The sequence below is a fragment of the Aotus nancymaae genome, unplaced genomic scaffold, assembly GCF_030222135.1.
Source record: "Aotus nancymaae isolate 86718 unplaced genomic scaffold, 86718_ANA_hifiasm-v0.15.2.pri h1tg000067l, whole genome shotgun sequence".
Taxonomy (NCBI): Eukaryota; Metazoa; Chordata; class Mammalia; order Primates; family Aotidae; genus Aotus; species Aotus nancymaae.
Window position 1 is genome coordinate 23,687,742 of NW_026988482.1, and position 23,640 is coordinate 23,711,381.

General features: G+C 43.5%; 1 protein-coding gene across 1 annotated transcript in view; it reads right to left on the reverse strand.

Annotated features, from left to right (window-relative positions):
* The window catches only part of PRKAR2A (protein kinase cAMP-dependent type II regulatory subunit alpha), a 97,501-nt gene extending 74,122 nt beyond the window's left edge, over nucleotides 1-23,379 (reverse strand). The window contains exon 1 of the mRNA XM_064367062.1: nucleotides 23,118-23,379. Within this exon, the coding sequence (XP_064223132.1) occupies nucleotides 23,118-23,379 (262 nt within the window). The remainder of the gene's footprint in view (nucleotides 1-23,117) is intronic.
* Nucleotides 23,380-23,640: the final 261 nt, after the last annotated feature.

Here is a 23,640-nt window from a genome sequence, read left to right on the forward strand (position 1 = left end):
TGAAACTTCGTCTCAAAAAAAAAGATAATAATAAAATAAGCCAAGTAAGGACTGAGGGAGAAAAGAGAGAGAAAAAACACTTCATACTTTAAAAAACAAAAACAATGGCGACATCTTAACCAAGTAAAAAGATACTTGGTATGCTCTTTATAGCACAAGAGCTGTGTGCCCCAAATAAGAAATGACGTATCACTAAAAACAAACAAACAAAAAAACCCTCCATTTTAACATTTTTGTTTCTTTTGAAAGTATTTAGCATGTAGAGTTGCTATGCCACTGAGAAAGTGGATGATTCTTATTTCCTCCAAATACATAAATCTTGCAATCTAGAAGAGGGGAGAAATCTAGCAGAGTAGAGAAATTGTTTTCCCATTCCCAAATGTACTAATTAATTATCTATAAATATTAACACTCTCTATAGCCAAAAGGTAACACCTAACAAACTCTGCTATCTTGGTTGCCCTCTGTTCTGATGCAAGGTTGTAAAGAGGCAGATCAGGTTTCTCTATCATTTACATGCCAGCAACCCAGATAGGCACTTCCAATCATACCCAAGGCATCCCGTTAAAAGCAAAAATCAGCCTGTTAAGAAACCAAAAGCCAAAGAGCTACCCTGTTGAATTATTTTGTACAAGAATTATCTGCTATATTTTCAAATAACCAAAACTATACCACTAATCTTCAGTCTGTCATTTTACAATATAACCCATTCATTCTTTTTTTAATCCAGAATTATATGACACTGAATCCCATTCATTTTTTTTTCCTTTTTTTCCCCAAGTATGCCCTATATATTTGTACCCATTCATTCTTAAGATCTGACACCGCTCTGTAGAACAAAGCGTTGTAATAAGATTTCAACACAAAGGACAGGTTTGCATTCTAGCTTCAGAACTTAAACCTGGTCAGATGTAGTGGCTCACGAATGTAATCTTGGGATGCCAAGGCAGGGAGGACTACTTGAACCCAGGAGTTCGAGACGAGTTTGAGCAACAGAGTGAGACCCTGTCTCTACAAAAAAAAAAAAAATTTTTTTTTAGACAGAGTCTCACTCTGTTACCCAAGCTGGAGTGCAGTGGAATGATCTTGGCTCACTACAACCTCCACCTCCAGGGTTCAAGCAATTCTCCTGTCTCAGCCTCCTAAGTAGCTGGGACTACAGGCATGTGCCACCATGTCCAGCTAATTTTTTATATTTTTAGTGGGGACAGAGTTTCACCGTATTAGCCAGGCTGGTCTCGGATCTCCTGACCTCATGATTCACCCACCTCAGCCTCCCAAAGTGCTAGGATTACAGGTGTGAGCCACTGGGCCCAGCCAAAAAATTTTTTTAATTTGCCAGGCACAGTGGTGTGCACCAGTAGTGCTAACTACTTGGGAGGTTGAGGTAGGAGGATGGTTTGAGCCAAGAAGCTAAGCTTGAGCTGTGATCACACCACTGCAGTACAGCCTGGGTGACAGAGCAAGACCCTGTCTCAAAAAAAGAGAACTTAAACTTCTCTGAGCTTCAGTACTCTGACAAATTCAATGAGGGTAGTACCACTTACCACAAATTACCTGAGGGCAAGACTTAAAGACCCTATTTACAGAAGTGCTGAGACAGTAAAATGGTAGGGATATCACAGTTCTGTGGAGGGTTTGCTGGTTTTTCAAAATTATATATCTTTACTGCAGTTTCACATTTTTTTTCACAGCTGCTATTTTCCCATGTATACCCTGTTCAAGCACTTGTTTTTGAGATGGAGTTTTGCTCTTGTTGCCCAGGCTGGAGTGCAGTGGTATGATCTCTGCTCACTGCAACCTCCACCTCCCAGACTTACGTGATTCTCCTGCCTCAGCTTCCCAAGTACCTGGGATTACAGGAGCTCACCACCATGCCTGACTAATTTTTGTATTTTTAGTAGAGACAGGATTTCACCATGTTGGCCAGGGTGGTTTCTAACTCCTGACTTCAGGTGATCCGCCCACCTCCGCCTCCCAAAGTGCTAGGATTATAGGCATGAGCCACCATGCCCGGCCTCAAATATTTTTATTAGCTACAATTTTTGAGTCCCACTATGTGCAAGTATTATGCCAACCATTTTAAATGCATCATCACATATACTCTTCACAACAACCCTATTACTATCCAATTTTGTAGCTGAGGAGACTGAGATTCAGAGAATTGTATCCAAGGTCACACAGCTGGAAGTGGTCAAGCCAGAATCTGACTCATCTAAATTTGACAACTGAGGAAAAGTAAAAGTGTGAATTAATAAAATGCTTGTTTACATTTTTTTAAATAAATTCCACTATTCCATTATTTAATTATGGACCTTTAGCAATATAATGTTTATTAGAATCCCCCCAGCTTTCCTCCTGTGGAAGGATCATGTTGCCTGTTTGCTTACTGCTGCTCCTGCCAGATAGATGATAAGCTCCTATAGGCAAGAGCACTCTTATCCCCCGTCCCAGTGCTGACCAGAGTGGACAACTGCTGAAATAACGAATGCAGCAGGGAGGCTGAAGGCCACATCAGTATTTAGCCATACCACTGTGTCAATCCACCTCCTGTGGCACTTCTCCAAACCCCTTCCTCCTTCTAGCTAGGTAACCAGAGTTAACCTTTAGGAGTGGCCTCTCACAGATGTGAAGTCCTTGTGGGACTTCACTCCCAAACTCTGCCTGCCACTTTCAACTTGGTCATAGGACAGGGTGCATGATCCAAGCTGGGCAAATCAGTATTCTAAAGCGTGGTAACTTGCTTGGAACAAGCATAGAACAAGCATGGTAACTTATTCCAAAAAGGAAGTATGACCCAACCCAAGCCAGTCCTTCTCTGGAATATTGCAAACAGGGGATACAGAATAGCTTACTCTTTAGTTTGTATCAGGAACTGCTTTAGGCACTGGGGAGCCAATGAAGGATCTACCACAAGGGAGGAAGAGGGTCATACATGCATCTTGGAAAGATATTCTAATAATGGTATCACCAATGGAGTAAGACACGCAGTGGGAAGACCAGTAATGGGCCTACTATAATAGTCCTGACAAAAAATGAAAAACAGTTGAACCGAGACAATGGTAACAGGAACGAGAAAAGGGAACACATTAAGAAACATTTGGGGATTGCTTTTTGTATCACTGGAAATATTGTCCTAAAACAGAGAAACTGCCTCCTTAATGCTCTTGCATAGATGACTACTGTGAACACTTTATTCATATGGTAAGTACTTACCGAGTACCTAGAAACCAGTAAGAATGAAGTGGTTATAAGCATAGATTCTGAACCAAGCTGCTTGAGTTCAAATCCAGTGTCAACTCACTTACTAGCAGTGTGACCTTGAATAAGTTACTTAACCTCTGTGGCTCACTTTCCTCATCTATAAAACCAGGATAATAATAGCACCTACCTCATAGGATTGCTGTTGTGCAGAAAAGGAAACCCTTGAACTGGTTGATAAAAGACAAGTAGCAGTTCAGCAGAGAAACAAGGGGGGAGGACAGCATTCCAGGCAGAAGGGAAGGCATATGGAAAGGAAAAGAAATGTGAAAAAGTGAGCTTGACTCATGACCATTGCCCTCTCCAGACCCACATTCCCAATGTTGGCTAAATACTAGCTGGAACTCCAACTCCATGAGTTGGACTTGAAATTCAATAGGTCCAGAACAGAACCAATAAACTTCACAGTTCCTGTTCCTCCAGGCTCCCTATGTCAGGGGCAATGCCATGACCATCTCCAACCAAACAGTTTTAATTTAATTACTCCCTCACTTACTCCTAAACACACAGGCTGTAACAGTAGGTCAAGGGTGGAATGATCAGTCCAGTGTAAGCCATGCCTCACAGAAAGAGAAAGAGTGGTGGGGATTGTGGATCCAGTCAGAGATGACACAGAGCACTACTTACTTACTCAGGAGCAGAAACTTCAACTCTAGGAACAATAGCTATCAAAGTCTAAAGGGAACATTCTCTGCCGTAAAGACCAGCTTTGCTTCAGGCTTTCCCAGAGCTAGGGAAATACCTCCTCCTACCCATCCCCACTCCCTTCCAGCTACTGCTATTTTGCCTGTTAATTCTGTATTTTCCAATCAAAAGTCTTACTGATAATCCAACTTTTCAAGAATTTTAAAATAGGCAAGTTCCCTGGTTTTAAGAGATATGAGTTCTAGGATCAATAGAAAAGATTACCCGACCAATTACAGTTATCACACCAGACACTAGGTATTTAGCATACTTAATTGTTAATTTTTACCATATCCCTGAAAGACAGTCAAGAACTCCTTTTTAAGAATAAAAACAGGGCCGGGCACGGTGCCTCACGTTTGTAATCCCAGCACTTTGAGTCTCGAGGTCAGGAGTTTGAGACCAGCCTGGCCAACATGGTGAAACCCCGTCTCCACTAAAAATACAAAAACTAGCCAGGTGTGGTGGTGCGCACCTATAGTCTCAGCTACCTGGGAGGCAGAGGCAGGAGAACCACATGAACCTGGTAGGTGGAGGTTGCAGTGAGCCAAGACTGCACCACTGCATTCCAGTCTGGGCGAAAGAACAAGACGCTATCTCAAAAAAAAAAAAAAGAATGAAAACAGGGTCAGGCGCAGTGGCTCACACCTGCAATCCTAGCACTTTTGGAGGCCAACGCTGGTAGATCACCTGAGGTCAGGAGTTTGAGACCAGCTTGGCCAACATGGTAAAACTCCATCTCTACTAAAAATACAGAAATTAGCTGGGCATGGTGGCACATGCCTGTAGTTCCAGCTACTCAGGAGGCTAAGGCAGGAGAATCACTTGAAACTGGGAGGTGGAGGTTGCAGTGACCCGAGATGGCATCACTGCACTCCAGCCTAGGTGACAGACCAAGACTCTGTATCAAAAACAAACAAACCAAAAAAAAAAACATGGAGTTTCCCAGCATCCAGACTGGCCCTGCCTCAGACCAGTTCTTCACATTGCTTGCATGGGGTATAAATATGATGGTGTTCCTCCCCTTTACAAAGCTGTTTAATGTGTCCCCAGCCTGTAGAAGTATCTCCCAAACTTCCATGGTCACAGAACCATTTTAAATTGATGGAATACCAGCTGGCACTCACAATGTCTACTGAATTGAATCTATATTATAGTTTGAATTAGAGTAGAGAGAAGAAAAAAAATGGCCTCAGTAACTGATGCCAAAAAAAATTACACTCTAATAAAAGAAAAGGCAGATTAGCAAAATTAAGCCATTTTCATTTTCCTAAGAAGAAAAATTTCATATTCTGTAATTAAAACACAAGACACATGTCACAGACTAGTAATCAAATGGAAATAAGTCACGCTAGTTAGTATATCTGAATCATGCAATAATATGCAGATCTCAAGTCAAAAGTGTTCAGGATACCCCAGGATGTTGGTTTCTTTTTTTTTTTTTTGAGACGAGGTCTCGTTCTGTTGCCCAGGCTGGAGTGCAGTGATGCAATCATGGCACTGACTGGATGTGGGGCCATTGCGTCAGTATTGTTTAAAAGCTCCCAAGGCTGAAAACTACTGTCACAGGGAGGGGAAAGAACTGAGTGGAGGCTACAAGGATAGAAGCCAGTCTTCTCTGAATATACCTTGTTTTATAGATTTGGCTTTGGAATCACAAATATTTTAAACAATTATGAAATTAAATTAGAAAAAGCAATCCCTAAAGCATAAAGCAAACTTACTGTATACTGACTTGGAAAGAGAATCACATAAAGGACTATTTTAAGTGACTTTTTAAAAAAAAAAAAAAAAAAGGAAGAAAGAAAGAGAAAGAAAAAAAAAGAATGAAGAAGAAGAAAAAGGAAGAAAAAGAGGGAGAGAGAACGAGAGTATTGCTTTATTGCCCAGGCTAGAATGCAGTCTAAAAATGGGAATTGAAAACCTCTTTTATGCCAATAATTGTGCTTAACAATGAAGACAGGAAGGAATAAGGGAAGAAAATAACAAACAAGCAGCCAACCAATATTTCATTTAAACCTATGAAATGCTATGCAATTATTGAGGAGTGATGTACTTCCAATTATGTAGTCACTTTTGGAATAGGTGTGATATGGTACTGCTAAGAATGTATGTTTTGTGTATTTGAAGTGGAGAGTTCTATAAATATTTATTAAGTTTATTTGTTCCGGGTCTGAGTTCAAGTCCTGGATATCCTTGTTAATTTTCTATCTCGTTGATCAGTCTAATATTGACAATGTGATGTTACAGTCTCCCACTATTATTGTGTGGGAGGCTAAGTCTCTTTATAAGTCATTAAGAACTTGTCTTATGTATCTAGGTGCTCCTGTATTGGGTGTGTGTATACTTAGGATCATTAGCTCTTCTTGTTGTATTGATCCTTTTATCATTATGTAATGTCCTTCTTTGCCTCTTTTGATCTTTGTTGCTTTAAAGTCTATTTTATCAGAGGTGAGAATTGCAACTCCTGCTTTTTATTTATTTATTCATTTTTGCTCTCTGTTTGGTTGGTAAATCTTCCTCCGTCCCTTTGTTTTGAGTCTTTGTGTATCATTGCATGTGAGATGGGTCTGGATACAGCATACCGATGGGTTTTGGCTTATTATCCAGTTAATAATATACATGAGTTTAATACTGCCATTTGATGCTAGCTGGCTGTTTTGCCCATTAGTTGATATAAGAACAAATGATATAAGTTCTTCATTATGTTAATGCTCTTTACTTCCATATATTTTTGGAAAGGCTGATACTGGTTGTTCCTTTATATGTGTAGTGCTTCTTTCAGAAGCTCTTGTAAAGCAGGCCTGGTGATGGTGAAATCTCTAAGTACTTGCTTGTTCACAAAAGATTTTATTTTTCCTTCGCTTGTGAAGCTTAGTTTGGCTGGATATGAAATTCTGGGTTGAAAGTTCTTTCCTTTAAGGATGTTGAATATTGGCCCCCACTCTTTTCTGGCTTGTAGGGTTTCTGCTGAGAGATCTGCTGTAAGTCTGATAGGCTTCCCTTTGTGGGTAACCTGACCTTTCTCTCTGGCTGCTCTTAGTATTTTCTCCTTCATTTCAACCCTAATGAATCTGACGATTATGTGCCTTGGGGTTGGTCTTCTTGAGGAATATCTTTGTGGTGTTCTCTGTATTACCTGGAGTTGAATATTGTCCTGCCTTACTAGGTTGGGAAAGTTTTCCTGAATAATATCCTGAAGAGTATTTTCCAACTTGGATTCATTCTCTTCGTCACATTCAGGTACACCTATCAAACGTAGATTAGGTCTGTCTTTTCACATACTCCCATAGTTCTTGGAGACTTTCCTCATTCCTTTTTATCCTTTTTTCTCTAATCTTGACTTCTTATTTCATTAAGTTGGTCTTCGACCTCTGATATCCGTTCTTCTGCTTGATCAATTCAACTGTTAAAACTTGTGCATACTTCGCGAAGTTCTCGTGTTGTGTTTTTCAGCTCAATTAATTCACTTATATTCCTCTCTAAATTGTCTATTCTCCTTAGCATTTCATCAAACCTTTTTTCATAGTTCTTAGTTTCTTTGCATTGGGTTAGAACAAGTTATTTTAATTCACAGAAGTTTCTTATCATCCACCTTCTGAAGCCTACTTCTGTTAATGGAACACACTCATTCTCCATCAGGCTTTGTTCCGTTGCTGATGTGGAACTGTGATCCCCTGTAGAGGAAGAGGCATTCTGATTTTGGGTATTCTCAGCCTTTTTACGCCGGTTTCTTCCCATCATTGTAAATTTATCCACCTGTTGTCTTTGTGATTACCAACTTTCAAATTAGGTCTCTAAGTGGACATCCAACTTGTTGATTCCCAGCGCCGAAATCTGAGCAATCCACTGCACCGGCCAAAACAGCGGTGTTAAGATTGATGGTGCTTTTCTGCCCGGGAATCTCCGGTCTAGCTCCCTTCTTGAGTCCGTCCTTCAATCAGCTGAATAGGCGACTCTGTCTTCCCAGAGCTTCAAACAACGTCAGCCAAAAGGGGACCCAGTCCCACTCACTCTACACCAAGAACTGCCGTGCCGAGGCACCGGCAAAACCACCGTGCCGGCCACAAGAGTCACGCTGACGACCCGTGGGGTTCCTCCGCTGGGAATCTCCTGGTCTGTGAGCAACAAAAATTCATCTGAAAGTGTGGTGTCCTCTCGTTCTCTGAACTTTCACTGGGAGCTACAATCCCAAGCTGCTAGTGATCAGCCGTCTTGGATCTCTCTCCGACTTTTTTTTTAAATATAGAGAGACAAGGTCTCACCATGTTGTCCAGGCTGGTCTTGAACTCCTGGGCTCAAGCAATCTGCTCACCTCGGCCTCCTGAAGCACTGGGATTACAGGTGTAAGCCACCATGCCTGGCTCTTCAAGTGACTTTAACTGGAAATCCTAATAGGGTATATTCTAAAGATAAGAACTCAAGAAAATCTGTAGTTTTTTCAGAAATCATACTTGTTACTGGTGTCTGAAGTTGGGGGGAGAGGCGCTGTCTTACAGACTGAGCCCTCAACCTGTGAGATCTGTTGCTATCTCTAGGTAGACAGAGTCAGAAATTATTGTTAGAATACCCAGCTCATGTCTGTGACTTGGTGTGTGGAGGAAAAACGTACACATTTGGTCACAGAAGTCTTCTATATTGATGACTGTTGTGGTAGTGTGATAGGAGAACAAAAACACAGTTGGAGAGTTTTTTCTAATCACAAGTTAAAACTAAAAATGTAACAAGACTTGAACATCTTCCAGCCTGGGCAATAGGAAGAAATATATATATATATATATATATATATATATTTTTTTTTTTTTTTTGAGACAGAGTTTTATTCTTGGTGCCCAGGCTAGAGTGCAATGGCACGGTCTCGGCTCACTGCAACCTCTGCCTCTCCCGTTCAAGCGATTCTCCTGCTTCAGCTTCCCAGGTAGTTGGGATTACAGGGGACCACCACCACACCCAGCTAATTTTTTTGTATTTTTAGTAGAGACGGGGTTTCACCATGTTGGCCAGGCTAGTCTAGAACTCAGGACCTCAGGTGATCCACCCGCTTCAGCCTCCCAAAGTGCTGGGATTAAAGGCATGAGCCACTGCACCCAACCAAAAATATATATATGTTTTTAATTAACTGGGTATTGTGGCACATGCCTGTGGTCCCAGCTACTGGGGAGGCCAAGGTGGGAGGACTGCTTGAGCCTGGGAGGTCAAGGCTGCAGTGAGCCATGATCACACCACTGCACTCCAGCCTGGGCAACAGAGCAAGACCCTGTCAATAAAAAAAAATAAAAATAAAAATATTCTACCAGAAATCAAGGACACTATAAAAGTCTACTAGGACCTTAGCAAAAGGAATCAGGAGGAAACTTGAAGACTACAAAAAGACAGGATAATATGAACATCAAGTAAGAACAAGGGCTGGGGCCAGGCATCGTGGCTCATGCCTGTAATCCCAGCACTTTGGGAAGCTGAGGCAGGTGGATTACTTCAGTCAGGAGTTCAGGTGATCCACCCGCCTCAGCCTCCCAAAGTGCTGGATTACAGGCGTGATCTTTCTTTTTTTAAAAAAAGGAAGAAGAGTGCAGTGCTGCCATCTTGGGTCACTGCAACCTCCACCTCCCAGGTTCAAGTGATTCTCCTGCCTCAGCCTCCCGAGTAGCTAGGACTACAGGCGCGCACCACCACGCCCAGCTCATTTTTGTATTTTAGTAGAGATGAGGTTTCACCATGTTGGCTAGGATGGTCTTGATCTCTTGACCTCGTGATCCACCCTCCTTGGCCTACCAAAGTGCTGGGATTACAGGCTGTATTTTTTCTACTAAAAATACAGAAATTAGTTGGGCATGGTGGCACGTGCCTGGAGTTCCAGCTACTCAGGAGGCTGAGGCAGGAGAATTGTTTGAACCCGGGAAGTGGAGGTTGCAGTGAGCAGAGATCACGCCACTGTACTCTAGCCTGGTGCCTAGCGACACAGCGAGACTCTGTCTCAAAAAAAAAAAAAATATATATATATATTTATACACACACATACACACATATATTTTATATATATATATATTTTTTCTTTTTACATTTTAAGCTTTTTTATTAAAAACTAAGACACAAACACACATATTAGACTAGTCCTATATAGAGTCAGGACAGCCTAGACCTACACAGGGACTGGATCATCAATATCATTGTCTGAAAAAAATATTTTTCTCTACATCTTGTCCCACTAGAAGCTCTTTAGGGACAAAAACACACATGCAGCGGTGAGATTTCCTCTCCTTCTGGAATATCATTTGAAGGACTTGCCTGAGGCTGTTTTATAATTAACTTTTTTTGATAAGTAGAAGGTTTACTCTCTCTTTTTTTTTTTTGAGACGTAGTCTTGCTCTGTCGCCCAGGCTGGAGTGCAATAGCACGATCTCTGCACACTGCCACCTCTACCTCCCAGGTTCAAATGATTCTACTGCCTCAGCCTCCCGAGTAGCTGGGATTACAGGCACATGCCACCACACTGGGCTCATTTTCACCATGTTGGTCAGGCTGGTCTCGAACTCCTGACCATGATCCGCCCGCCTCGACCTCCCAAAGTGCTGGGATTACAGACGTGAGCCACCGTGCACCAATAACATAGTTACTATCATTATGAAATATTACATACTACAGCAGTCCCCAACCTTTTTGGCACCAGGGACTGGTTTCATGGAAGACAATTTTTCCATGAAAATTGGAGAAGGGGCCAGGCGTGGTGGCTCACACCTGTAATTCAAGCACTTTGGAGGCCAAGGCGGGCGGATCACCTGAGGTTGGGAGTTCAAGACCAGCCTGACCAACACGGTGAAATCCTATCTTAAAAAAAAGAAAAAAACTTTTTTTAAATTAAAAAAAAAAAGAAAACTGGAGAAGACTTGGGGGATAGTTTCAGGATGAATCAAGTGCATTACATTTATTGTTCACTTTATTTCTATTATTACTACATTGTAATATATAAGGAAATTAATTATACAACTCACCATAATGTAGAATCAGTGGGAGCCCTGGGCTTGTTTCCCTTCAACTAGACAGTCCCATCTGAGGGTGATGGGACACACTGACAGATCAGGCATTTGGTTCTCATAAGGAGTGCACAACCAAATCCCTGGCAGGTGCAGTTAACAACAGGGTTCGTGTTCCTATGAGAATCTAATGCACCACTGATCTGACAGGAGATGGAGCTCAGGACGTAATGTAAGCAAGGGGAGTAGCTATAAATACAGATGAAGCTTCACTTGCTTGCCCACTGCTCATCTTCTGCTGTGCGGCCCAGTTCCTAGCAGACCATGGACCATTATTGGTCCATGGCCTGGGGTTTGGGGACCCTAGATGTACTATACATAATTTTATGTGCTATACTTTTATACAACTAGCAGCAGAGGTTTGTTTACACCAGCATCACCACAAACAACATCATTATGTCACTAAGTGATAGGAATTTTTTAGTTCTATTATACTCTTAGGGGATTACCATTTTATAATGTAATCCCTCATTAATCAAAACATCATTATGCAGTGCAAGACTGTATAACACTGCAAACTGAACAATAACTCTCCAGCCACTGGTTTATCCAAAATATCTTTTTTTTTTAAGAGATAGAGTCTTGCTCTCATCCAGTCTAGAGTGCAATGGCCTGATCATGGCTTACCGCAGCCTTGACCTCCTGGGCTCAAGTGATCCTCCCACCTCAGACCCCCTAGTAGCTACAAGTACAGGTGTGCATCACCACGACCTGGCTATTTTTTGTAGAGATGGGGTCTTGCTATGTTGCCCAGGCTGGTCCTGGCCTCAAACAATCAAGTTGCCCAGAGCTGTGTCTCACTGTGTTGCCCAGGCTGGAGTGCAGTGGCTCAATCTTATCTCACTGCAACCTCTGCCTCCTGGGTTCAAGAAATTCTCATGCCTCCGCCTCCCAAGTAGCTGGGATTATGGGTGTGTACCACCATGCCTGGCTATTTTTTGTATTTTTAGTAGAGACAGGTTTCACCATGCTGTCCAGGCTGGTCTTGAACTCCTGACGTCATGTGATCCACCTGTCTTGGCCTCCCAAAGTGCTGAGATTATGGTTGTGAGCCACTGCACCTAGCCTCCAAAAAATCTTTATTCAAATTTCTACATCGTTAGCAACTGTCTTTGCACACAATATCTTGTGGTCATCACATCTTAAAACTGCTGACAAATTAGGCCAGGCACGGTGGCTCATGCCTATAATACCAGCACTTTGGGAGGCCGAGACAGGTGGATCACCTAAGGTCAGGAGTTTGAGACCAGCCTGACCAACATGGTGAAAACCTGTCTCTACTAAAAATACAAAAAATAGCTGGGCGTGGTGGTGGGCGTCTATAATCCCAGCTACTCAGAAGGCTAAGGCAGGAGAACTGCTTGAACCTAGGAGGCAGAGGCTGCAGTGAGCTGATGTGGTGCCATTGTACTCCAGCCTGAGCAACAAAAGTGAAACTCTGTCTCAAAAAAAAAAAAAAAAAAAAACTGCTGACAAATTTCCAGGCAGCTATCTGGGCTTGGAACATGAAAAACTCAAGCCATTTGTTTTCAGATCTAAAATTCATTTAAATGACACCTCAAATGCAAAAGAAATAAGCTAAAAGTCTTAGTTACCAGCCTCTGAACACTCATATTTTTTTCTTTTAATTCCAAAGAACCATATACTAAATTTTACACCAAATAGGAAAAATTACACAAGAAAAACTTAGTGAATAAACAATATATGAGAACAGTCTTAGCAAGACACATGCTTTAAGAGACACAAAACAGTTGTCTCCACACCTATAATTGTTCCTGAAAGTACACCATCTAAATTACTACAAAAAAAAATTTTTTTTTGGCCGGGCACAGTGGCTCACGCCTATAATCCCAGCACTTCGGGAGGCCGAGGCGGGTGGATCACGAGGTCAAGAGATCGAGACCATCCTGGTCAACACGGAGAAACCCCGTCTCTACTAAAAATACAAAAATTAGCTGGGCATGGTGGTGCGCGCCTGTAATCCCAGCTACTCGAGAGGCTAAGGCAGGAGAATTGCTTGAACCCAGGAGGCAGAGGTTGCGGTGAGCCGAGATCGCGCCATTGTACTCCAGTCTGGGTAACAACAGCGAAACTCCGCCTAAAAAAAAAAAAAATTTCTTTTTTTTTTTTTTGGCCGGTCACAGTGGCTCACACTGGTAATCCCAGCACTTTGGGAGGCCGAGGTGGGCAGATCACGAGGTCAGGAGTTCGAGACCAGCCTAGCCAGCATGGCGAAACCCCATCTCTACTAAAAAAAATTAGCCGGGCATGGTGGCACATGGCTGTAATCCCAGCTACTCAGGAGGCTGAGGAAGGAGAATTGCTTGAAGAACCCAGGAGGCGGATGTTGTAGTGAGCCAAGATTTCACCACTGCACTCCAGCCTGGGTGAGTTTCTTCCAGCCTGCCATGGTAGCTCACACCTGTAATCCCAGCACTTTGGGAGGTCGAGGAGGGTGGATCACCTGAGGTCAGGAGTTCAAGACCAGCCTAGTCAACATGGCAAAAGCCCGTCTCTACTAAAAATGCAAAAACTAGCCATGTGCCAGTGATCCCAGCTACCTGGGAGGCTGAGGCAGGAGAACTGCTGGAACCTGGGAGGCAGAGGTTGTAATGAGCCGAGATAGCACCACTGCACTCCAGCCTGGGCAACAGAGCAAGACACCATCTCAAAAAAAAAAGAAAGAAAGAAAGAAAGAAAATTGTTTACTCCACCCAGCCCCACTCTCATAGCCACTTTACAAAAGGGCAAAACAGTCAAAAGTTTACTGCCATCAAGCAGTAAAAGCTCAGAAAGAGAGGAAAAATAGGATGCATACATTTTTAACTACATAACTGGAGGGAAGGGTCCATATAGAGCAGCAATCCCACATTCTCACACCTCTTCATACCTCTTCAGTGTGAACCAAGCAAAGGAGGAAAGTAGCTCTACTGTGAGACAGGGGCATAAATCAGACTGAATTTCAGGTATCTGACACCTGAAGCACAGCAACAAGGAAAAAAAAAACAATAACAAAGAAAAAAAGAGGGTCAGGCACGGTGGCTCACACCTGTAATCCTAGCCCTTTGGGAGGCCAAGGTGGGCAGATCACCTGATGTCAGGAATTCGACACCAGCCTGATCAACATGGTGAAATCCCATCTCTACTAAAAATACAAAAAAAAAAAAAAAATTAGCCAAGTGTGGTGGCACATGCCTGTAGTCCCAGCTACTCAGGAGGCTGAGACAAGAGAATCACCTGAAACCTGGAGGCGGAGGTTGCAGTGAGTAGAGATCATGCCACTGCACTTCGGCTTGAGTGACAGAGGGGACTCCGTCTCAAAAAAAAAAAAGAAATAAAAGAAATAAATTGTACTTCGTAAAAATTTTAAGAACGTTTTTTTGTGGGGAGTTCCCTCTGTCACCAGGCTGAAGTGCAGCGGCGAGATCTCTGCTCACTGCAACCTCCGCCTTCTGGGTTCAAGCGATTCTCTTGCCTCAGCCTCCCAAGTAGCTGGGACCACAGGTCCACGCCACCATGCCCAGCTAATTTTTGTATTTTTAGTAGAGATGGGGTTTCACCATGTTGGCCAGGATGGTCTTGATCTCTTGACCTCATGATTGGCCAACGTGCTGAGATTACAGGCGTGAGCCACCACGCCCAGCCAAAAAACTTTTATGCTTTAAGAATGTGAAAAGGGCTGGGCGTCGTGGCTCACACCTGTAATCCAAGCACTTTGGAGGCCAAGGCGGGCGGATCACCTGAGGTCGGGAGTTCAAGATCAGCTTGACCAACATGGTGAAACCCCATCTTTTTAAAAAATGAAAAAAAAAATAAATAAAAAATTTTAAAAAATTAAAAAAAAAAAGAATGTGAAAAGGGCCAGGTGTGGTGGGTAACACCACACCTTTTTTTTTTTTTTGAGACGGAGTTTCGCTCTTGTTACCCAGGCTGGAGTGCAATGGTGCTATCTCGGCTCACCGCAACCTCCGCCTCCTGGGTTCAAGCAATTCTCCTGCCTCAGCCTCCCGAGTAGCTGGGACTACAGGCGTGCGCCACCATGCCCAGCTAATTTTTGTATTTTTCAGTAGAGACGGGGTTTCACCTTGTTGACCAGGATGGTCTCGATCTCTTGACCTCGTGATCCACCCGCCTCGGCCTCCCAAAGTGCTGGGATTATAGGCGTGAGCCACCGCGCCCGGCAAACTCCGTCTCTTAAATAAAAAACAAAACAAAACAAAACAAAAAAAAGAAGGCTAGGCACAGTGGTTTACTCCTGTAATCCCAGCACTTTGGGAGACTGAGGCAGATGGATCGCTTGAGCCCAGGAGTTCAAAACCAGCCTGGGAAACATAACAAAACTCCACCTTTACAAAAACTAGCCAGGCGTCATGGTGCATGCCTGTAGTCCCAATTACTTGGGAGGATGAGGCGGAAGGATTACTTGAGCCCAAGGGGTCAAGGCTGCAGTAAGCCACAATCATCGCTGCACTCTAGCCTGGGCAACAGAGTGAGAACCTATCTCAAGAAAAAAAAAAAGAAGGTGAAAAGACAATTCACAAAATAGGAGGAAATATTTGCAAATCACATATCAGATAAGGAACTAGTTTCCAGACAAGAACTCTTATAACAACAAAAAGACAAACAACCTAATAAAAAATAGACAAAGGACTTGAATAGACTTTTCCAAATGGGGGCAGGGCACAGTAGCTCACAAATTCCTAGCACTTTGAGAGACTGAGGCAGGAAGATCATTTTTTTTTTTTTTTTTTGAGATTTTATTCTGTCCCCCAGGCTGGAGTGCAGTGGCACAATCTCAGGTCACTGCAGCCTCCACTTCCTGGGTTCAAGCCATCTTCCCACCTCAGCCTCCTGAGTTGCTGGGACTACCAGTATGTGCCACCACGCCTGGCACACTTTTGTATTTTTAGTAGAGATGGGGTTTCACCATGTTGGCCAGGCTGGTCTCAAACTTCTGATCTCAAGTGATCTGCCTGCCTCGGCCTCCCAAAGTGCTGGGATTATAGGCGTGGGTCACCAAGCCTGGCCTGGCAGATCACTTTTGAGACCAGGAGTTTGAGACTAGCCTGGCCATCATGGTGAAACCTCTTCTCTACTAAAAAAAATGGCCGGGTATGGTGGCTCACGCCTGGAGGCTGAGGCAGGAGAATTACTTGAACCTGGAAGGCAGAGGCTGCAGTGAGCCAAGATCATGCCACGGCACTGCAGCCTCGGTGACAGAGCAAGACTCAGTCTCAAAAAAGAAAAAATTCAAGGGACCCAAAATAGCCAAAACAATTCTAAAAAAGAGTGAACTTGCAGAACTCATACTTCCTGATTCCAAACCTAATACAGAGCTATCTATAGTAATCAAGACAGTGTGATATTACCATATGGTCAGAAATATAAATCAATGGAATAGAACTGAGTCTAGAAACAGACTCACAGTTACAGTGAATCCATTTTCTTTTTTTCCCCTATGTTGCTGAGTCCATGCATAACAATCAATTTTCAAGAAGAACACCAAGACAATTAAATGAGGAAATAATAGTCTCTTCAACAAGTGGTGCTGAAACAACTGGATATTTATATGTAAAAGAATAAAGTACTTTATACCATATATATATATATATATAAACTCAAAGTATACCGAAGACTTAAATGTAAAAGATAAAGCTATAGGCCGGGCGCGGTGGCTCACGCCTGTAATCCCAGCACTTTGGGAGGCCGAGGCGGGTGGATCACGAGGTCAAGAGATCGAGACCATCCTGGTCAACATGGTGAAACCCCGTCTCTACTAATACAAAAAATTAGCTGGGCATAGTGGCGCATGCCTGTAATCCCAGCTACTCGGGAGGCTGAGACAGGAGAATTGCCTGAACCCAGGAGGCGGAGGTTGCGGTGAGCCGAGATCGCGCCATTGCACTCCAGCCTGGGTAACAAGAGCGAAACTCCGTCTCAAAAAAAAAAAAAAAAAAAGATAAAGCTATAAACTTATAGAAAAAAACAGACCTTTCATGACCTTGGATTTGACAATGGTTTCCTAAATATGACACCTATAACATAAACAAGAAAAGAAAAAAGACACATTGGATTTCATCAGAATTAAAAATGTTTGTGCTTCAAAGGACATCAAAAAAGTGAAAAGGCTGGACACAGTGGCTCATGCCTACAATCCCAACACTTTGGGAAGTCAAAGCAGGAGGACTGCTTGAGGCCAGGAGTTTATGACCAGCCCTGGCAACACAGTAAAACCCAATCTCTACCAAAAAAAAAAAATTTTTTTTTTTAGTTAGCCAGAGGCCAGGCACAATGGCTCATGTCTGTAATCCCAGCACTTTGGGAGACAAGGTAGTCAGATCACCTGAGCTTAGAGACCAGTCTGGGCAATATGGTGAAACCTCATCTCTACAAAAAACACAAAAATTAGCCAGGCATGGTGCATGCCTGTAGTCTCAGCTACTTGGGAGGCTAAGGTGAGAGGATCACCTGAAACTGCAGTGAGACTGCAGTGAGCTGTGACTGCATCACTCTACTCCAGCCTGGGTGAGAGACTGTCTCAAAAATAATAGTAATAAAAATAAAAATTAGCCAGGTATGGTGGCACATACCTATTATCCCAGCTACTTAGAAGGCTGAGGTGGCAAGATGAGCACAGGAGTTCAAGACTGTAGTGACTATGATTGTGCCAATAGACTCTCACCTGGGCAACAGGTTGACAATCCTATCTTAATAAATTAAAAAAAAAAAAGAAGAAATGCAAATGACAAACACATGGAAAGAAGCTCACTCAACATCATTAGTCATTAGAGAAATGCAAATCAAAACCACAATGAGGTACTACTTCACACCAATAGTTTGGCTATAATAATTTTAGAAGACAGGTAAGTTTTGATAAAGATGTAGAGGAATTGGAACACTCAAAACACTGCTGGTTGGAATGTAAAATGGTTCAGCCACTTTGGAAAACAGGCTGGCAATTCCTCAAAAGGTTAAACAACAATTCTACCATATGACCCAGAAATTCTACTCCTATGTGAAATGAAAACATAGGTCCACATAGAACTTGTACACACAAATGTTCATGGCAGCATTATTCACAGTAGTCAAAGAATGGAAACAAACTATATGTCCATCAACTGATGAATAGATAAACAAATGGTAAATCCATAAATGAATGGTATTTCCAGACAATGGAATAGTATTTGGCAATAAAAAAAAAGAGAAGAAGTTTAGAACAAGTGGAAAAAGGGAAAAAAAAAAAAAGAAATGAAGTCCTGATATATGCTTATAACATGGATGAACCTTGAGAACATTGTGCTAAGTGCCAGCGGCAAAAGACCACATATTATATGATTCCATTTATATGAAATGTCCAGAATAGGCAAACAGTAGAGACAAAAGTAGATTAGAAGTTGCCCAAGGATGAGGGAAACGAGGGTGTTGGTGGGGTGATGACTACAGTATATGGGGGCTAGGTACAGTGGCTTACACCTGTAATCTCAGCACTTTGGGAGGCCAAGGCAGACAGATCTCTGGCTGCTGAATCAGTTAATACATGTGCCTTATTTTATTTATCTATTTTAATGATGAACAGATTGATGTTTTAAAAAGATGACATTCACTGGGCGCGGTGGCTCACGCCTGTAATCCTAAGCACTTTGGGAGGCCTAGGTGGGTGGATCACCTGAGGTCAGGAGTTCAAGACCAGCCTGGCCATCATGGTGAAATCCCATCTTTAAAAAAAAAAAAGAAGACATTCTTGGTCAGGTGCAATGGCTCATGACTGTCATCCCAGCACTTTGGGAGGGCCAGGTGGGCAGATCACCTGAGGTCAGGAGTTCGAGACCAGCCTGGGCAACATGGTGAAACCCTGTCTCTCCTAAAAAATACAAAAATTAGCCAGGCACAGTGGCACACACCTGTAATACCAGCTATTCAGGAGACTGAGGCAGAGAACTGCTTGAACCTAGGAGGTGGAGGGTGCAGTGAGCCAAGATTGCACCACTGCACTCCAGCCAGAGCAATGGAGAGAGATTCCATCTAAAAATAAAAATAAAAAATACGATGTATGGGACTTCTTTTTAGGATGAGGAAAAATGTTCTAAAATTTGTTATGGTTGAGGCCGGGCAGGTGGCTCACACCTGTAATCCCAGCACTTTGGAAGGCCAAGGCGGATGGATCATCTGAGGTCAGGAGTTCGAGACTAGCCTGACCAACATGGTGAAACCCCGTCTCTACTAAAAATACAAAACCTAGCCAGGCATGGTGGCACACACCTGTAATCCCAGCTACTTAAAAAGCTGAAGCAGGAGAATTGCTTGAACCCAGGAGGTGGAGGTTGCAGTAAGTAGGGATCACACCACTGCACTCCAGCCTGGGTGACAGAGTGACAAAGAAAAAAAAAGGATGGAGAACATTCCACTGTATGTATATACCATATTTTGTTTATCCATTCATTTATTGATGGATACCTGGTTTGTTTTTAGCTTTTTTTTTTTTTTTTGAGACAGAGTTTCACTCATGTAGCCCAGACTAGAGTGCAATGGCCTGATCTTAGCTTACTGCAACCTCCGCCTCCTGGGTTCAAACAATTCTCCTGACTCAGCCTCACAAGTAGCTAGGATTACAGGCACCTGCCACTATGTCAAGCTAATTTTTTTTCTCTCTCTTTTTAGTAGAGACAGGATTTCACCATATTAGGCTGGTCTCAAACTCCTGACCTCAGGTGATCCACCCACCTCGGCCTCCCAAAGTGCTGGGATTACAGGCATGTGCCATGTTTTCACCTTTTGACTACTGTAAATAATGGAATATAAGTATCTGTTTAACTCCCTGCTTTAAATTATTTTGGGTATATACCTAGGAGTGAAATTGTTCTACCTATGATAATTTTATGTTTAACTGCTTTTTTTTTTTTCTTATTTTTTTATTTTTTAAAGACAGTGTTTCACCATGTTGATCAGGCTGGTCTTGAACTCCCAACCTCAGGTGATCCGCCTGCCTTGGCCTCCAAAGTGCTTGAATTACAGGCGTGAGCCACCATGCCCGGCCTATGTTTAACCACTTTTTTTTTTTTTTTTTTTTCTTTTTTGAGACGGAGTTTCGCTCTTGTTACCCAGGCTAGAGTGCAATGGCACGATCTTGGCTCACTGCAACTTCCACCTCCTGGGTTCAGGCAATTCTCCTGCCTCAGCCTCCCGAGTAGCTGGGACTACAGGCACGCGCCACCATGCCCAGCTAATTTTATGTATTTTTAGTAGAGACGGGGTTTCACCATGTTGACCAGGATGGTCTCGATCTCTTGACCTCGTGATCCACCCGCCTCGGCCTCCCAAAGTGCTGGGATTACAGGCGTGAGCCACTGCGCCCGGCCTGTTTAACCACTTTTTGAGGAACCACCGAATTGTTTTCCACAGCAGCCAGAGCATTTTATATTCCCATGAGAAATGCACAAGGGTTCCAACCTCTCTACATCCTGGCTATTTTCTGTTTATAAAACCAGCCATCCTAACAGGTATGAAGTGGTATCTCATTGTGTGCAATGTATTTTTCATCTACTATTTGTAAATAGAAATCCACCTTGTAGTGATTTCTGTAATTACTACAAGGCGTAGTGATTTCACCACTTGACACATCCGAAATACTTAAATATCAATAAAATAGAGTACAACAATTTTAAGTCAACTCAATTTTGAATATCAAAGATGACAAAGAATGAATACAAAAACCTGTAAATTGTTTTACTCATTTGAGGCTAATTTCTAAAATCCTAAAGTGCTGTGTAAATAAAAATTGTCTCAAAGCAGGTTCCTGCTTTGTGATTTATAGAGATGACAGTGAAACAAACCTAGAATTCACTCCTGAAATAAAGCTTTTAAAAACACATTTATCCCTGGGATATTGTTGTCACTGACCTCATTTTGAAGATAAGAAAATCTGAGATCAAACGGGTTTGACAAGTTGTCCAAGACCACAAAAGCAAACTCAGTGGCAGAGTTTAGAAAGAATTTCTAATTTCCCAAAAACCCATGATGTAATGGGCAATAAATCAAGGGAAACCCAGAAGCACAACTGTTACTCTTTTAGCATGAATACCTTTAGGGAGATTGTCCAGTGCTCCGAAGCTTGTAACCTCCCATAGCAATGACCGTTAATTAACTCCTTGTCAGCCAGCCGTAAGGAATACTGGGCCAGACCAGATACAACTCAGAACTAGTTTTGTGTGTGTGATCTAGTAACAGTAAGATTCTAACTTGGCCTCTCAAATGGTGTCATTGTTTTGTTAAATTTTAGTTGTTCAAAAGTATGCTAATTCTACTCTTAAATTGACAAAGCATATGTTGAAGAAACCAAGGAAACTGTAATTGTTTCTTAACACCCTTGCTTAGATCAGATGTAGAAAGTGTTATTTTAGCCAGGAGCAGTAGCTCTTGCCTGTAATCCCAGCACTTTGGGAGGCCAAGCACTTTGTAGTGGCACATGCCTATAGTCCCAACTACTTGATAGGCCGAAGTGAGAGAATACCTTGAGCTTAGGTGGTTGGGGCTGCAGTGAGCCCTGATTGTGCCACTACACTCCAGCCCAGGTGACAGAGCAAGATCCTGTCTTTAAAAAAAAATAGGTGTGATGATCTTGGATCATCAATTTTGTGAGGGGAGGGACACTCTCCAACTTGTTTCCTGCTCAGTCCTGATAGTATACTCTTGGAGGTTTACTGACCGTTACTAAATGATAAATCTTGACACTGAGCCCTGATTGCACCACTACACTGCAATCTGGGTAACAGAGCGAGATACTTTTTTTTTTTTTTTGAGATCCTATCTTAAAAAAAAAGTGTGATGATCTTGGATCACCAACTTTGTGAGGAGAGGGACAGTCTCCAACTTGTTTCCTGCTCAGTTCTTATTACATACTCTTGAAGAAGGTTTACTATTACTAAATGATAAATCTTGACACAGCAAGCAGAGCCAATGAAGCTGCTCTCCTGACCTCACAGTCTCAGCTGGGATCCTTTGCTTTAAAGCTATAATCCAGAGTAAACAAGAAGATAGTTATTGGGTTTTTCCTTTTTTTTTTTTTTTTGAGACAGAGTCTTGCTCTGTCGCCCAGGCTGGAGTGCAATAGCGTGATCTCGTCTCACTGCAACCTCCGCCTCCTGGGTTCAAGCGATTCTCCCTGCCTCAGCCTCCTCAGTAGATGGAATTACAGGTGCCCGCCACCACGCCCAGCTAATTTTTGTATTTTTAGTAGAGGCAGGGTTTCGCCATGTTAGTCAGGCTGGTCTCAAACTCCTGACCTCAGGTAATCCACCGGCCTCGGCCTCCCAAAGTGCTGGGATTACAGGAGTAAATCACCACACCTGGCCAGGTTTTTCCTTTTTAAAAATGGAGTAGGGGGTCTATTTTGCCCAGGCTGGTCTCCAACTCTTGGACTCAAGGGATATCTCCTCCTCAGCCTTCAGAGTAGCTGGGACTACAGGGCCCCACTGCCCCGGCCGGCAAGATAATTATTTACTCTCACCAAATTTGATTGAATCATTTTGGCCAAATTTTTTAAAATAGGAATTTCCCAGGTACCATGTTTTAAGAAATACATACTCAAGTAAGCAGAGGTGAAATGACCTGAGAGATTTGCTTTAATGCACTTTGGCAAAGAAAGAAAAAAGGTATAGATGAAACTTTGTGACAAATACTATTGTTAAATGTAGGTGATGGCATATAGGGATTTACCTCACTTTTCCTCTTTTGTCTATGTTTAAAAGTTTTCACAGTAACTTTTCCAAAAAATGAATTATTTCCAAACAAACTTACTGTCCTATCAATTAAACACGAGTCACTGGATGTGAATGCTCTTGTCTTAGAAGCCAAACCTGGTGAAGGGTCTCAAGCCAAGGCGAGGGATTCTCTGGCGGGGCCGACAACGCGCACGTTTCCTTCAAGACTGAATCTGACTCGGTACGTTCCAGGGCTCGCAGGACCGCGGAGCTCAGTTTGGAAGTGGCGCACGCGGGCTCACGCCGGAGTCTCAGGGAAACGCTAGAAGCTCCCAGTCCCAGCCCGCAGTCGGCTGGCCCCCAGCGCGACAACCAGCCCCCCGCCACCCCTCTAGACCTCTGGAGATATCCTGCACCATTCCCCAGGGCCCCGCCCACAGCCTACCTTCCAAGTCCTCGTCCTCCTCCGACTCGCTGTCCCCGTTGGCGTCGGCGACTTGGTCCGGGCCGGGTTCTGGCGTGGTGTGGCCCGGGCTCTGGCGTGGGGTGGCGGCGGGCAGGACTGAGGCAGGGGCGCGGGCCTCGCGCAGGCGGGTGAAGTAGTCCACTGCGAATTCGACGAGGTCAGGCGGCTGCTGTCGCAGCACCTCCACGGTGTAGCCCTGCAGCAGCTCCGTGAGCCCCGGCGGGATCTGGATGTGGCTCATGCCGGCGGCGGCCGAGGGGACGGACGGGTTGGGCCGCCTGCGGCCACTGTCTCCACGCTCACTCACGTCGGCCTTTTGCTCCCCGACCGCGAGGTCTCTTCGCGCGCGGCCCAGGCTCGGCCTTCCTCGCGTCGCGCCGCTCTTTGGCCGGCTCTGCGTTTCCGGGCGGTGCAACCCTACGCTACCACGGCCGGCCTGGCACCGCCACCGCTGTCACTGGGCAGCCGCTGCCGCCGCGGGGACCGACGGGCAGGCGAGCTG